This window comes from Colletotrichum jinshuiense, chromosome 8, assembly GCF_051148585.1.
Source record: "Colletotrichum jinshuiense chromosome 8, complete sequence".
NCBI lineage: Eukaryota > Fungi > Ascomycota > Sordariomycetes > Glomerellales > Glomerellaceae > Colletotrichum > Colletotrichum jinshuiense.
In genome coordinates, this window is record NC_139315.1 from 96,713 (window position 1) to 112,899 (window position 16,187).

General features: G+C 54.9%; 4 protein-coding genes across 4 annotated transcripts; 1 reads left to right on the forward strand and 3 right to left on the reverse strand.

The window, feature by feature from the left end:
• Positions 1-509: 509 nt before the first annotated feature.
• Positions 510-1,529, reverse strand: EsH8_VIII_000023 (glycoside hydrolase family protein; the record flags this gene model as incomplete). Its single annotated transcript, XM_083269065.1, has 2 exons — positions 510-861; positions 919-1,529. The coding sequence occupies 2 exons, from the start codon at positions 1,527-1,529 to the stop codon at positions 510-512; spliced, it is 963 nt and encodes a 320-aa protein (XP_083128833.1).
• Positions 1,530-4,196: 2,667 nt separating this feature from the next.
• Positions 4,197-7,214, forward strand: EsH8_VIII_000024 (uncharacterized protein; the record flags this gene model as incomplete). Its single annotated transcript, XM_083269066.1, has 1 exon — positions 4,197-7,214. The coding sequence occupies one exon, from the start codon at positions 4,197-4,199 to the stop codon at positions 7,212-7,214; it is 3,018 nt and encodes a 1,005-aa protein (XP_083128834.1).
• A 1,254-nt stretch (positions 7,215-8,468) lies between these two features.
• Positions 8,469-8,855, reverse strand: EsH8_VIII_000025 (uncharacterized protein; the record flags this gene model as incomplete). Its single annotated transcript, XM_083269067.1, has 1 exon — positions 8,469-8,855. One exon carries the CDS (start codon positions 8,853-8,855, stop codon positions 8,469-8,471), a length of 387 nt encoding a protein of 128 aa, XP_083128835.1.
• A 1,101-nt stretch (positions 8,856-9,956) lies between these two features.
• Positions 9,957-12,408, reverse strand: EsH8_VIII_000026 (uncharacterized protein; the record flags this gene model as incomplete). The annotated part of the gene is made up of 3 exons (XM_083269068.1): positions 9,957-11,920; positions 12,060-12,243; positions 12,364-12,408. The coding sequence occupies 3 exons, from the start codon at positions 12,406-12,408 to the stop codon at positions 9,957-9,959; spliced, it is 2,193 nt and encodes a 730-aa protein (XP_083128836.1).
• Positions 12,409-16,187: the final 3,779 nt, after the last annotated feature.

Genomic DNA, 16,187 nt, shown 5'->3' on the forward strand with positions numbered 1-16,187 from the left:
ATGAGAAGGATTGCTGACCAGCATGGATTTCATCGAGTAAGATTTGGGTTGGCTTTAACTTTGCGGCTAGCCTCATGATCAGAAATCAAGCTAACATGCCGACTTGGGCCCGAGGTGACATACTGTTGGTTCACGAGCAGCAGAGTCGATCAGTTATAGCTGTCGGCAGCACAGTGCCCTGCAGTAACCGTTGTTTTGATTCTATAGTTCATATTCATATTCTAGGCATGTATCAAAAATTCGTCGAGATACTATCCCAGACCGGGGCGTTTACTCTCCCAATCGCCTATTTTACATGTCATTGCCCCATTACACAAGACATTTTTGATGGAAGAAAAAGAAAACATTAAAAAAAAATTGAATCATGTCGCAGATGTAGTCCATCCACTCGTCTATATGATTAAACATTTCGCCAATGTCGGTACTGATCCCCGATGCATGTCGTGATGGTTAAAGTGTTGTTGTTCTTTGCGAATGCTTTTTAGAACTGTGTATATCGACTGTCATCATCAAAATGTTGAGGCGATGACGGCACCAAGAAGGGCCGTCGCCAGAACCGCTCGCACGGGTGCCGCTCCTCGCACGGCGGCGCTCTTGTCACCGGAAGTAGGATTCACTCCGGTGGCACTGAGACCCAAGTACCACGAACCAATGTCGGTCAATTTGCCGTCGTTATTGAGGAAAGAGGCGTTGACGCCTACATTGCTCGTCTTGGAACGGAATGCGCCGAAATACGTGTAGCGCTCGATGTAGTCGATGCGATCAAAGTACTCGGCGCTCATGTTGTAGAATTCCTGGGTGGTTGCGAGGTCCTGGTGGGCGTAGGCATACTCGGTGATCCAGATCTTGGTATCGGGGAAACTGGAGTCATGTCAGCAAGATGAATGGCATGGGTTCTCTGATTGCGGGTAAACATACTTGGCAACACGCTCGCCAATGTGGCTCGCCAGGCCTCCAAAGTTGTCGTACCAATGCACGGGAAGGAAGTCGTAGGTGCAGTTCTTCGTTTCCCCGTCGGTGCTGATGAGCTCGGAGCAGTTTCCCAAGAATTGCTTCAGCCACGGCAGTCCGCCGGTGCCACCAGTGCAGGCGGGCAGGCCGACCTTGACGCCCAGCTCCTGCAGAGGAATGAAGTTGGCGACCCAGGCCTTGGCGGCGATGGAGGGAGCGACATCGCTTCCACCGTACTCGGAAGGGCCATCGGGCTCGTTGAAGCCCAGGGCGTGGGTGATGTTGATGCCACTGTCCTTGATCAGGCTCGTCACCTTCTTCAAGAAGGTGGTGTCCTCGGGGTTTGACGAGACACCCCACATCATGGGGACGAACTCGAATTCGGCCTGTGTTTTGGAGGAGAAGGCCGGGCTAGGAACCTCCTGATAGTTGTAGTACCATGTCAGGTCGGAGCCCGACTGAACCCATATTTGGTTGTCCGCCGGCCATTTGGAATTGGGAGTGAAGACGAGACCACGTTTCGAGGACGACGTTGCTGCCACGAGGGGCAATAGTGCGAGCAGGAATGTGGAGAGCATGATGGGCGGGTGAAGTGGGTGAGACCCGGTTCGGCGACTGGGGGGGCAGATCGGATCGGATCGAGTGGATTGCGCGGTGACGCTCGAGTCAAAAGTGACGACGAGTCGCCGGTTAATGACGGATGGCGGATGGTCCGCAGGCAGGATCGCGACGTGCTGCTGTGCGAGACTCGAAGGGAGGTCGGCGCGGTTTCGCAAGGCTGGCAATGGAGGCGGCCGTGGTTACCTACCTAGGCAGGGTGCTGGGTCTCTGGTAGTCGAGATTGCAGGCTCGTCGAACGCAACGACCAACTGAACGAGTGTGTGGGGTGTAATCAAGGTAGGGATGTTTTGTTGCGGTCGTGGAAGCAGAACAGCAGCCAGTAGATGTATATATGTATGTACGACGGACGGTCAAAGAGAAAACAACGAGGGACAAAGGATGAGAATCCTCAAAGGACGACGCAAACACAGGATGCGAAAGGCAAGAAACTGCGGGAGCGGGATGGAAAGGGCTGGGGGTAGGGGAGAGGGGAGGGGAGGAGAAAACACAATCGATGTTTCTTGCTCCGGTGTCTTAATTACGGGCAGAGGCAAAAAAAGGTTGAGAGTAGAGAGGGTCCATACTGTCGGTGCTGGGCTGGCGTTGGCGTTGGCGTTGGTGTTGGCGTCTGGTGCAGGTAATGGCGCAGGCAGGCACTGGGTGTCTGCACCGAAGTAGCGTGCCTTGGGTGTCTTTGGTTTGCGATAAGGAGAGGAGAAGCCATGCCATGCCATGCCATGCCGGTTTGGGGCGGGCTGCATGTCAGCTCGCGTCTTCATTCGACGTGCTAATGGATAGGGGATTCGAAATGCCAATAATTCCAATAATACCACCCACCCGCCAAGCTGGGCTGTCGCTGCGCCTGGACCGAGCTCGTTCCGATGATGCCTTTGTCCACTGGTCTTGGCAGTGACACCGAGACGAGACGCGTCTTGTGTTCAGCCGGTGAGCGTGGTTCGGTTCGCCCCTGGGTTTGGATTTTCGTTTTGGGTTTCTACTTTGCATCTTGTCTTTTCTTTATTGTCTGGCCGACATGGCAATGCTGTGTCCGTATCAATGAATGAATGAATGAATTCCGGCGTGGCCAGCGAGCCTTCAACGGGCCCTGTACGGAGGCCCACATTCCAGCGCGCGCCCATTTGGGCACCACCTGGTACTACATACACTCACTACCTACACCACTACAGATGATGCTGATTACCTAGGTACCCTACCTAGGGAGTCGACAAAGGCATGAGCTTTTCCATGTGGCATGTGGTGAATGGAGGGAGCAAAAGCAAACAAAGAAGTAGCCACGATGCTATGCTATGCTATGCGATGCAGTAAGGAAGAAAAGTCCCAATGCTCCTGCCTCGCTACCCGGGCGTGCCTGGCCTTGTGGAATACGACGTGGGATCGCAGGAGCCACTGCGCGCCAAGCGCCACTCATTAAACCAGAATTGGAGCGTGTGGTGGGGCGCGTACCCATATATTTAACTCGATCAAGCATGGTCTTCCCTTGCCCTCCCGGATCCGGCCCTGTCGGCTGTAAACTTCCTTCCCTCTCATCCCTCCCCTCCTGCTCGTCCCTCTCCTACCTACCTACGCTACTCAACATGGCAGTGCACCAAATATTGACGGCTGCTTCAGGAACACCCGCATGCTAGTGTCTGTGCACCTACCTAGCTACATCGACTTTTGCCCTCTCACATACGGATGGACACACTACCCAGGCAATCATCACTTATCAACCTCCCGAACATCCCAAGATCCGTCCGAACAATCGGCAAACCGGCCGCTGCCTGCACCCCTGTTGCCCGTTATCGTCCCGCATAAACACCCGACGATACACCTTCACCTTACCTGCCAAGACCGAATCAGCCAGCACCACTTCCACGTCTTTCATATGACGACGTCTCAACTCTTGACCAACTCCGACCCTCTGCAAGCCTTAACATGACCCCGTCCGCCATTTTTTCTGTCTTTCCCTCTCCATCCTGCATCCTGATACGCCTCGCGTTCCTTGAATGCCCCCTAAGGCACACTCGTCCACTCACAGACCTTTTCCCGCCTCTTCAAATGGCTGACGCATCATCATCGTCATCATCCACCATGTCTTCCGCCTGCTCAAGTTGACAGGAATAGCTCCCTCAACCCCAGCCACTACCCTCTTTTTGATGGCTCGGTGGACATGCTTTGTTATTCCATGGCATTATTTGTCCCTGACAATGAGAACCGCCCATTAATTTCCTTGCTCAATGAGTTTTCGCTTGTGAATGCTTTCTTTAGCCCTTTACCCTCCCAACAATACTCGACACCTGTCACAAGAATGAGTCGAGTCGCCTTGCCCGTCAAATGCGTCTTCGGCGGCTCGTTGAAGTTCCTCCCGTCTGTTGATTCATGCCCGTTCAAACCCCAAGGCCCGTCGCCCATCGCCTCCGTGTCAAGGAAAAAAACTTTTGATACCCTCCTTGTTTTCTCATTGATGCCTTCAGTCTAAGGCTTCGAGTCTGCCCGTCCCGTTTGCTTTCCTTTACCCCGAAGCCTGATTTGACACACTTCTTGCTCCATTCTCGCCGAGCACCATGCAACATCAGTCTAATGATGCACTACATGCAACCCCTGGTTTGCCTCCCGAATGGATTACACATCTGCTGCCCGCATTCATGGACCGATCTTACAAGTCGCCGTCCTGGCTACCCGGAGCAGGACGCTTTTCCGCTGACCCAAACCATCCCTACAAACATAATAACGTAGAGGAGATGTTTCAAGCTCTTGGCTTTCCGCATGATGCGCCTAGGATACTTGACGAGGATGCGGCAGCCAACTTGACGAAAGAAGCCACCACAGAGTTGGAACTCGCCTGGAGAGATGTTGGAGGGCTAAAGAACACGGTCAACGTGGACTCCATCATCAGCCTCTTGAAGAAGCAGCCAGCCTTGGACAGCGTGGAGTTAGGGGCCATCGTCGACGAGGCGTGGTCCGAGGTCAGTCGTTTATCAATGTACCAACAACACTTTGGCAGGCATGACGATCTTCCTCCCTTCCGAAGCAACGACTTATGGGCGTACTTCATTTGGATGGAACGTAAGTTCATGGGGGAACAAGGCGACGACGAAAAAGAAAATACCGAGAATCTCCGCAGAATATATATGCTGCCCTTCCTCAACAAGCAAGACCTTAGCAACCCAAGGCTCTTGGGGTGCCTCATTTTGAACCGCACTACGAACCATCCTCGGGAATTCGCGCGGGCTGATTGGGAAGGCTGTCAGGTTGGCCGAGCCAGCCGTATTTGCTTTCCATGGTTCTGCGATGCCTGGTTCATGGGATTTCCGAGCGAAGATCAGAGCCTCCTCACAGCAAATAGTTCCGCAAGATGCCAGTCGCATCACAACTATGCCGTCGTCTTCCAAAATCCCAACGTCGAGGATACGCAAAGCCCTTTGTTTACAAACCTACAAATGACTGGACTCCTATTTGGCTGGGGAGAAGGCGTAATGGTACTCCTTGTCCAGACCGTCACTCTCCGCTTCGTCCATGCCGTGACCAACAAGATTGTGAAGAGAATGGGGCAAACCCTGGCACATGATATTTCCATCGGCCAACTGTGCCTTTCCGAAAAGGTCACCAGTAACCTTTCCGGCGCATGGGAAACGATTGGTCGCAACTTCTTGTCCTTTGACGTCGAAAACAGCGGCTTGGTTGAGTACGGCCAGTTCTTCCCGCCCTCTGCCAATCTATCAACTTGGGACGATCAGTTTACAAATATTTTTCAACGCCGTCTGGAGCTGGCAAAGACGCACTTGCGAAAACTCTGGCACGACCCCTTCTATTTTCAGGCTTGCATATTGGAACAATACCATCAACACTATGGCCATGTCTTGGAGCGGCACCAAGATCCGCGGGATCAAGCATCTACCATCAGCGCCGCCGTCGCCTCTTTCAGGGGTCGAAGTCACCGTCTTCCCCACATCGAAAGCCCCGACATAGACGCCAAGAAGAGCCTTGTGAATGATCTGATTAGGCGAGTCATTCGATGGGCTATCTATCTCGTTGAAATGTGGCAATGTCTCGTCACCAAGCTTGCGGCACTACGTGAAGTGGCCCAGACACACGGGGTTGTTCTGGATCCACGGGATGGGAGACCCTTACTTCCGGGGCAAGTGAGGGATGCCTGGGTAGATCTAGGGTTCCATGCACGTTGGTTTGCCTCACAGCATGCTAAAAATTTGAACTACCACTGTGGTGTTGTCGCCTCTGAGCGGACGCGGCGATATTTTATCCGCAGAAGCACTTGGCAAGACTTGATGACGCCTCATCAGCTGGGAGATGAGTGGGCACTCCCGAAGAGCTTCTACAGCTCCGTGGCTGGCGCAACTCAAAGCATCTTCATCGACCCGGTCAACTCTAAAACCCCGGAATTCGAAAAATCGTTGTGGATGTTGCTCCAGCCCATTCTGTTTATAACGTGCGAAAATGAGTTGGGCCACATTGGGTTGCCCAAGATGATCCAGTGGATGCGTACCGACCAACGAGAGCGGCATCTACCACTGAGAATCCAATCGATGACGGCTGATGACTACGAATCGATCTTCTTGAACGGGCTGCTCATCCAAAAAATGGAAGCCATCCAGCCTATCAGCGACGATATGACGGATACGGAAAAACGCGATATCTTCTACGAAGGAAGCCCTGTCGGGGCATTTTTCTACGAGTCGGAATGCTTTCCTTTCGAGGATCATGTCGGCGCAGAGACTCTGAGAAGAGTTCAGTGGCTGCTTGGGGTGAATTACAGCCCGCATTCTCAGTTGGCCCAGAGTCGGCCTGCCAAACTGGCCCAGCAATGGCTGAAGTCGTTTTGGACCGAAGTCTCACGCTGGCTCACGTTGTCGCCGATTGAAGACGAGCCAGATGCGGCCGATGTAGGCGGTTCCGACTGGTACAAAAAGGACATGGGAGGGGATATGGAGATGAACAAGGTGAACAAATACAATAAGAGTCGGAAAAGGGCCCGGCAGAAGTACAAGGTGAGCAAACCCAGCACTACGCAACAAGACCACCGGCCACCCGCCCTTTTGAGGCATCTCGACAGACTCAGAAATGACCACATCTTTATGCACGCCAATGAATTCGCCGTCGACAGGATATGCGGCGACATCACGACCTTGGCGCCCGAAGGCCACCAGGAACCCCCGACAGAGTACCAGCCGCCGTTCGGCTCGCGGAACCTGCCCGTTCTGCCGGAGAGGAATAAAGAGGCGACCATGGCCCTGTTCAAGAACCAGACGCAAGGGAACTACGACTCGTGGTACAAGAAGGCCGACAAGGAGGCCAACGGCGAGCGTCCGCCGGAAAAGCTGAAGAAGGACGATTGGCGCACCATGGAGATCATCTTTGGGAGCCGCCGGGGCGAGGTCACCTGGAAGGACGTCATATCGCTCGTCACCGGCCTCGGCTTCGCGTGGGACGGGAGCAAGAGCGGCTCGCGCGAGCTCATGGAGTGGACGCGGGCCTCTCTGTTCCCCAAACCGCCCAAGACCCAGATCACCGTCCACGCGCCGCATGCAATGAATGACAAGCTGTGGGATGACATTCGCGCCAGCTTGAGGGACTCGTTTGACGAGTCTTTTGGTGTCAACGAGGACACTATCCGGAAATACTACCATTGCCAGCGCGACGCTTGATGGAGATGCGGACACGATAACAGCAGCAGGGTGGGAGGAGGAGATGGGCCACTTAAGAAGGGCGATGTTGCAATACGCCTGCCAGGAAGGCGCATGAGACAGTTTATTTGTGAGATTTGTTTTCGTCTGAGGGAGTTTCAAGGGGAGCTTGTACGCCGCACTACATGTTTTGTTTCCGTCTTCTTCGACCGAGACACGATCCATCTCCTAGACTCTGGTGATATTCTCCCTCATTTCTATCTGTCTCGCGTCGTTCAGCCTCACACCCTTTTCTGTTGCCCTGTATTCGTTACCCAACTGTTTCGAGGCGCCCTTGCTGGAGGTTAGCCTAGTCGATGAATGTCGAGGTGACAGCGGCAGTTTGATAGACATTCAGCGTACAGCACTACGCCATCGGAATCCACCCCGTTCAACCGAGGAAGAGGACCTGCAATCGAAATAGAGCATCGTCACCGTTGCTTAAGCCATGTGTTAAATATGTCAAGACGATTATGATTATCAGGAGACTATCCCATATGTAACAAACCGAAACCCAGATCCCGAAGCCATGAAAAGCAAAGCGAAGGGTATAATGCTATGTGCAGCCCACCAAGATGTTGTTGTATTCCCCGTTGCCCTGATCCCCGGAACCGTCTGGTCCGTACCGTGCCCTTGACCCTGTAACCCCCTTCCCCGTAGCCAGTACCCCGATTCCCCGTCCCGCCTCGACTAGTTCCCGAGACCTTACATGGCCCTGTCCAAGCCGCCCAGCCCACCGCCTTTCTATCACCTAAAAATGCAGAATAGTATGAGATGTATCAGAGACAAGAGATAAAGAGAGAGATAGAGAGAGAGAGATGTATGAGAAAATTGCCCTGTAGGAGGAAGTGCTTAGTGTGTCCTGTGGGAGGAAGGAGGGAAGGCAGTGTATAGCCAGTGTAGTGATGTTGGGGTGATTATCGTGTGTTTGCGAGATTGCCGAGGTGTAGTGTCGATAAGCGATGTTAAACCGCGACGAAATGCCATGGGCAGTTCGATAGCGGCACGCCACGGTGTTGGCGAGACCGAAAGGCCGTAGCGACGGTGTCGAGCCGGCACTGAGGTGGTATCGAGCGTCGTGTAAGGGAAGATCCGCGAGAAATGCAGCCAAGTCTATCGTAAATAGTCTGAAGAGAAACGCTAATGTATCCCTCTATGTAGCGGTGAAAGCTCAAGCTGCAGAATCCTGAAACGAGGATCAATAGGCCTAGAGCGGAGGAGCGATGGTGTAGGAGATCAACGCCAAGAATAACGAGCAAGGCCCAATCCATGGCAGCACGCGTCACTGGCGGCGTGGTTGTCCGGGGCGCACGAGTCGGCGCGCTGGTTGGCCAAACTCGGGCGGTCGAGAGCGTCGCTGAAAATGGAGGGTCGGAACGGCTGTGTGAGAATAATGCCAAACGCGCCACCCGCATTCGTGAGGCAGCGTTGTGCCAAGGCAGACTCGGACACCTCGAGATGAGTGGGGGCCTTTTTTCCCTTGTCGTCTTGGCTCATGGATTCGGCCTTCTGGCCAGGCCAGGCCACCCCTCGATACTCTTCTCCGTGGCGGGAAATCTTGAATACGACTTGGGTGGCCAGATTAGGTCGGTCTGAAAAGGCGTTGAAGGAACGCGGGGCCATGTGAGTGGCCCGGGTGAGCCCTTCAATCCATGTAGGGAAACACGGGTACGCCAATGCACGGCCGAAGAAGCATGGCGGCAAGGCAAGCGAGTGGTCGGAAACAAGTCGACATGAAGACGCGTTAGAGTGGTCACTGCTGGTATTGGGCCAGGCGGATATGGCGCGGTGTCGTTCGGCAGCTCCTTGTCGCAGATGATGTACGTCATGCAGGCCGGACGGGTGCAGGCGGCCCCCTCCAAGATACGATCACCAGATACACCCCCAAACCATCATGCACCTAGGCTGCAGCCAATGACTGGCCGCGACGAGGCTCGGGGGTCGAATCCGTTATCGACGTGCGGGCGGAAGAGGTCATTCGTGATAAGCCTAGTCCAGTCGTCATGGACGGGATGGGCGGGAGTGCGAACTCCCACTCCCACGTTGTTTTTCTGTTGTTAAACGAGGCGGCAAATGTCCATGGGAGGGAGGGGTTTATCCATGCTGAGGGCAGCATCGAGTTCCCCCGCCTCGTGGATGCTGCGTCGGAGAAAGTGGCTCGTCCAAAGGTAAACTGTCGGAAAGGTGGAGACGGCGGTGCGGCCGGGCTAAAGCGGGGCTGATACGCCGTCTATATCGGGAAAGGTGGGTATCATTCGGAAGCGTCCATTGGTCTGCGCCACAACAGCTGACAGCCCCTCCGAGTCCACCCATCCACACCGAAGAGAAGTAGCGACCGGGGGGAACCCGTGGCCCCTACACCACCACCCCTCCCTCACGCTCTTGCATCCCGTCCCAAGGTGCAGTCTGCCCTCCCCAATCAAGTAAACGATGGACGACCTCGTTCGACAACGTCTGTTGATACCTCCTCATGGCTGTTCGCGTCCATTCCGCCCTCCTCTTGTCCGCCTGCTTCGTTCACGGGGTTTCCCTGTGTCTCCCCCCTACCCCTAGGCCCTGGCAGCATTAGTGACTCACTCCCGTCACTATGACCAGACTTTGGCATCAGGAATATCACGTTTGCGCCTCACCAGACGCGAAGCACGTCACCCCCCCTCGTCCCCAACTCGCGTTCGCCTGGCCCACAGCCATGCGCCCTCACTACCGCCTGGGGGCCTCACGGCTTCATGCCCGTTGCGCCCCGTCCCCGTATCCGCCACCGCCGTACACTTGATGGCTAGGGGCATGGTGCGCAGTCATGGACTGGTACTGCTCTGCATATGTCGTTGGCGCGTGCATGGCTGGTATCGTAGGGTCCCATCGCCCAGGTGCTGGTGGCGGTGAGTGCTGGTTTCCCAGCGGCGTGTGTAGCCCGCTTCCGTACGAATGTGTCGGCATTGAACGACTATCGTAGCCTGTAACCGCCGGTAAAGGTGCAGCCAGACGAAGTCCAGACTGCCTTGGGGATACCGATGTGAGCGCCGGCGAAAGGTGGCGTGGCGGTCCGGTCGAGTAGGCTGGCCAGCTGTGTGTGCTTCCCGAAATGGACCTTGGTGAGGTCAGCCCCTCTTGGTGCATTTGCGATGGAACACCATAGGCGCTGACATGGTCCGATGCCACAGTTGGGGCTGGTGGTGTTGGCAATGAAGGAGGGTAGGCTCCGACAGGTGTGGGCGTCAAAAGGTGCGAGGCCGGGAGGGTCGACGAGGGGCTGGCGCTGTATTTTCCAATGATCTTCTTCAGCGCCGACTCCAAGATCTTCCATGGGAACACCTTGACGTCCTTCTCAATGTTCCTGGGCTTGGGGTTCGGGAATGCCATGATGATCTTGAAGAATTCCTCCGAGTCCGCCTTGGCCTTGCTGACTGTCAACGGGCGGAAGCCTTCGAGGTTGCGTCGGATGCGGTTCTTCTCCTCAACCGTGAATCTGGCCGGCGCGACGACAAGTTGTTCAAGCAGGGAGATGGTGTCTACAGATGTGACGTAGCACTCGTTCTTCTCGGCCCACCAGATGCAACTGATGCAAATGCTGTTCGGAGGTCGCTCATTGACGTTGACCGGTCGGAATGTTGCAGTGAGGGTCGATCCCGTTTGCTTCTTGCTGAACATGACAATACGTCGGCGATTCGACCATTCTTCCGGTGACCAGTCCACCGCCATGGTATCGAGCTTACCCATGATCTTCAGGACGGCCTTGTTCGAGTAAGATCCCCAGTGGTTGTATCCTGGTTGTTGCCCGCCTCCTGGTGAGCTGGGAATGGAGCTCGTCCGCACAAGTTGAGGAGTAGTGGCGGACGGCATGGGCAATGGGGTAAGGCTTGGGCGGGATATCTGCGTATGCGTGATGGCAGGGCCGGGCGGCCGCCCGTATGCCTGCCAACTAGCCATCGGCGGCCGCAGCGGCGGCGGCACCACGCGCGAGTAATGCTGCTCCGGGAAGGAGTTGGTTCGGTAGGCACTGAGCATGTTGTTGTTATTGTTATCTTGAGTGAAGTTGCTTCCATAGGGAGACTGTGCTGGCTGCTGCGGAGCAGTCGCGAAGTCGTACGTATTTGTATTGGCTTCGTTACCGAGCTGGGTGCTTGCTGACCTGGGGGACTGATGTTGTTGCTCAGGTGACTTCGACACCTTCCTCGTGATGTCGTCTGAGCTAGCACCTGGGCCTCCCAAGGGTGCTTCGTGATATACAAATTGGCCCGCCGCCGTCCTCGAGACTTCGTCGCCGTTCTCAGTCTCAATCAGGAGCGATACTGGCACGTTCTCGTTGGGGCAGCTGGTGACCACAAATGGTGGTGCCTCAGCGGAGACGGTCAGCATGTAGCCGTTGCTGTCCTGAGGGTCCTTGATGGGCTGCGCGAGCACCTTGTTCGCGCCGAAAATGAGATAAAAGTAAGGTGCCATGGTGAGGAGATCATATGGTGACGAGACCTTGACCAGCACCTTTGTACCGGCCATGCCGGAGCTTGGCTGACATGATACCACCGACGGGCCTACAGGCATATACGATCCAACTGCACTGTTAGCCGCAAAGGCGTCCTGGTTCATCTGCGCCGCGGTAAGTTGAGCCGCACCGCCGTGCTGAGCAGGATATGTTTGCGCGCCATATTGCTGGTATGTGGCATCCTGATACCCACGGGTTGAATCATACCCTGGAGGAAGCATGCCCTGTCAGCAAATTCGGTCCGAAGGACACGCCAATTCCTTGGCCATTTCGAGCTAATACTCGGCATCGTTGCGCGAGGAGTTGAAAACTAGTATTTCCAACTCGCGGCAAGAGGAACAACATACCGTGGATTGGGCCTGGCTGCTGTTTCCCGTAATGGGACATGGGGAGGAGACCACCTGGCGGGGAATCACCCCGAAGGTCTCCGTTTGCCCTTGCAACTGCCTCTTCGTACTTGAGAGTCACCGTCTCGGGCGAGTCTAGGCCTTCTTCGCCGATGATGATTGGCCTCTGGGGATGGAAGTCGGGCTGTTTTCGGTGAGGCACAGCTCGTCAGCTTTCCAACGATTTTCAACCCAACACGGGACGAGCCATCAACAACGTCTCGGGAGTGGCTCAGCTCGGCGCTTCGAAGATGGATTGACTCACCTCGAAATGCTTGTAGGAAGCACACTCAAACTTCGCAGCAGACATTCAAGCTGTAGAAAAGGGTGGACTTGGGAAAGGATGTGTCTGGTCTGGTGCCGGGAAAATGCAAACCACTGTTTCGGGAGCGGTGTTGCAACGACAGGAAGAGACTATGGCCTTGTGGGACCGTCGAGGGACAAAGGGAGAAAGGGAGAGATATGTCTTGAGACTGAGGTGATTAGAGCCAGGTCCAGTGTTGTTGACGGGGCCAAAAGCAAATGTAGGGGAAGGGAGGGTCCCTAATAGAGGAGCGTCAGTCTCAGGAGATTCTCCCGGCAGGAACTGGTTTGAGACACCGTACTCAGATATGTGGATGGCGTCTCCGAGGTGGCTAGTGGCGCTGGAAATTTGAGAATACCGGTTTGGATGAGTTGCCGTGGGCTGAGGCGACTGAAAATCGGAGAGCTGGAAGGCCGGGGTGGCTGATATTTCCAGTTCAACCAGGATTTGACAAGTTTGAAGAAATGGATGGTTTGGGGAGGCTGAGGGAATACTCAGGGGAGGCGATCTTAAACCAAGACTCAACCCTTTGAGAGCGGACGTCGCGCGAGGATTCAGACTGATGCACCTGTCATTGGTCGCTGGGTTGCTGGCAAACCGAACCTTGAGATCAAGTTTCGGGAGGACCCAAGAATTCCAACGCGCTGGTTGCCAACTGAAAGACAACGTGCCTATCCTGTCCCTTGGAATGCAAGTCAGTCAGGATACTCCAGTGGTCGAGCGTCGACGATGGTTGGTAAGAACTGCTGGCTAGACGGCAAGTTGCAGCGAGAACACCATCGGCTTCTTGCTGGAGTTCGTGGCCATGCACCACTCGCAGGCAGAGGAAGGGGATCACGTACTCAACCGTTGGGACCGGGGTGTTCGTGAGAACCGTGCCCAATCACGCTTCGGGGTTTGGTCGACAAACGGACTGATGCGGTTCGCGATGCCGAACGTGTGGAGCCGAGCCGTGCTTCGTCCGTTCGTACTGCAGGCCGATGGCGAACCTGTTCGTGAGACCAACAAGCGAAAGTTAGAAACAGGCCTCAAAGGAAGCAAGTCCAAGGTTCCGTAGCAATTATGCGTTCCCTTTGGCACGAAAGGAAACAGATATGCGAGGCCTACCAGAGCCGCGAGACGTCAAGTGCGGAGAGGCTAAACGAGAATGAATAGGGTGGACGAGCTTAGAAATGGGGAAACCTGAAAGAGAGGAAGAGATGGAGAGCGAGAGGGAGAGACGAGACGTGGACTCAGAAAGTCAGACTCTGTCGCTGATTTTGTTGCGGGGGTGAAGGAGGTAGATGAGGAATGTTGACGAGGTACGGGGAAGTGGTGTTGCATTTCTCGCAAAGGTTCGATAGACAGATAGCAAGGCAGTCAGTCAGTCTCCCTGCAGGCCCGAGTACGTGTTATGAACGTAAAGGAACGACGAAGAGTCTGTCTGTGGCGACACCAAGGTCCGGCCGGGCAGATCCACACGGAAGGGAACAGGGCCCTTGGGAAGATGAATATTGCTTTTCCTCTGCTTGCCGCACTAACAGAGAGCTCACGCACCAATAGCTCCGTCCTGGGGATCCCGACAACCCTCCCTTACAGTAGCACCCCTCGTCGTTTCTTTTTGGAGAGGGCTCTGTTTTCTTCCCTGGCCAGTGCAGGTAGCCTGGGCTGCGGGTGACTTTTGGTGCAGGAAGAAGCGGCCAAGCAGAGACTCAAGGCCGGGTGACATTTGTGGGGATGAGGGGAGGGGGGTATGGGTATGGAACACTCTGAGGGTAGCGTGTAGGACTGGCAGGGCCGGGCAGGGATAGGGGCGCCGTTGGGATGCGAGATTCCAGTTGTCTTATGAGCTGCAAGGTTCCATTGATCTGAAGAGGAAGGGTGGGGGAGCGGGAGTCAGTCGTTCATTGGAGGTGTATTGCGCGTGTCTGAGTGGCTGTAGTTGTGGGCGATGATGAAAAAACGCTTCAGCTGGCAGAGGAGGTATGTGGTCGGGGGAAACTTGGGGGGGTGGCCGGGGGGGTGGCAAGGGAATAGGGCTGTCACCATGTTCATGTGTTCTTCTGGTATGCTACTCGGACACCGCGAAAGAGCTTGGCCATTCCGTATCCTTTGGTGGGCAAGACACGGAGTTGTGGTCCCAAAGGCAAGAGAAGCAAAGGAGGAGGCTCCCATGCAAGGAGACCGAAGGAGGAGAACAGGTCGTTTGTAACAAGAAAAGAAGGAAACGGCTGGCGCAGGAAAGAAGAAGAATAAGAAGGGAAATGACAAATGACGAGGAACATAAGGTGCCAGGAAGAGGGTTAGGGAGCCGTAGACGGATGAGAAAGAGGGCAGAAAAAAGAGAGAAAGGGTGAGATTGAGAGGAGGAAAAAGGAATAATGGAGGGGACTCACTCGTCAAGATCGGCCGTGATGAGCAGACGCGCAGGAGAAGCAGTGCCGGGGTACTACTGGGTACGTACAGATGTACAAAGGTACAGGCACGACCACAGGCACACTCACAGGGCGTTGCTGGTTGCAAGATTTCCCGTGTAAGTCGGTCTGCGTAGGAACGAAAGAGGGTGGGCGTGGTTCTTTGCTTGCCGTCCGTCGTCTTCGTTGCTTAGCACCACGACTCAAACCGAGCTAGACACAGCGGGAGAGCTTGAGCTTGAGTTGAGCTTGCCTGAACAGAGGGATAGAGATAGATAGTGGATGAGAGCGACTGAGGAAAAAAAGAGAGAGAGGGGAGGGGGGGTGTTGCAGAGCGAGTTCTGGGGCGTGTTATTAAATTATGCTGGAGTAGTTGATGTCGACGTCTGTAAAGCACGGATTAGCGGGATTGGCCATAGCTCTGTGAACAGGTGCAGCAAGCCCAATGAGCGGAAAGGATGAGATGAACGAGAGGAATGGCTGTAGACCGACTGTGGCATGTGGCCAGGATTAGGATGGACTGGGGCCCATCTAACGGCAGGGAGGGAGCGGCAGTAGCCTGTGCAATCGGGACACGAAGCGGCACGCTCCAGTGTCACTGGATCTGGCTTGGATACTACCGACCGGCTGAACCCTTGCATGCGTCCGTCCGCTTCCTAAAACCTTGCACAAGACCTGTCAAGCAATGTACAAGTGCAAATGTACAGGACCGATATCCTAGCTAAGGCGTCCTATCATCCAATGCCAACCCCCGTGTGCTCGTGCCATTTAAGATGGGGGGATGTGAGGGGAAAGGGCACAGAGGAGTAAGGTTAGTGGCCCCATGCCAAAGGTAGCTGAAGGAGGGTACCTTGACAACTTGGAAAGACAAGGGAACCAGTGGGAAACCAGGCGGGAAGAAAAAGGAGAGAGACCGGGAGACCCGCGCGAAGGGATGCAAAGGTCAAAAGGTAGAGTGGATAGGCGAGACTTACATCTGATCCAACCCATGAGATGCTGGGTATGGCGTGAACCTAAACTTCTCTCGCATTCGTCCTTGTATCTCCTGGATATCACGTCTTCTACTTTTGGTTGTGCTCCGAAGCCGAAAATTCAAGTGCACCTATCGGTCGTACAACGACCAACAACAGTGGCAGAGTCCGGAGGACGAGGGAGGAGAGCGTTGGGCTGGGCCGGCGTCGTCCGTGGCCGAGATGAACGCTGATGGAGATCTATGGAGATCTTTCTAGCCGGAATTCATCCAAGCAGAAGATCCTTTTGGGTCAAATTATTCGTCGGTGTCGCCTCGGTTCCTTGGACTTCCGGGGGCGCATCTGCCAAATGACGATCTCTGATGCCGGTGTGGAGTGGCCGCAAATTGTCCCGACGGGGAAGCCTGTCAAGGCGTGATGA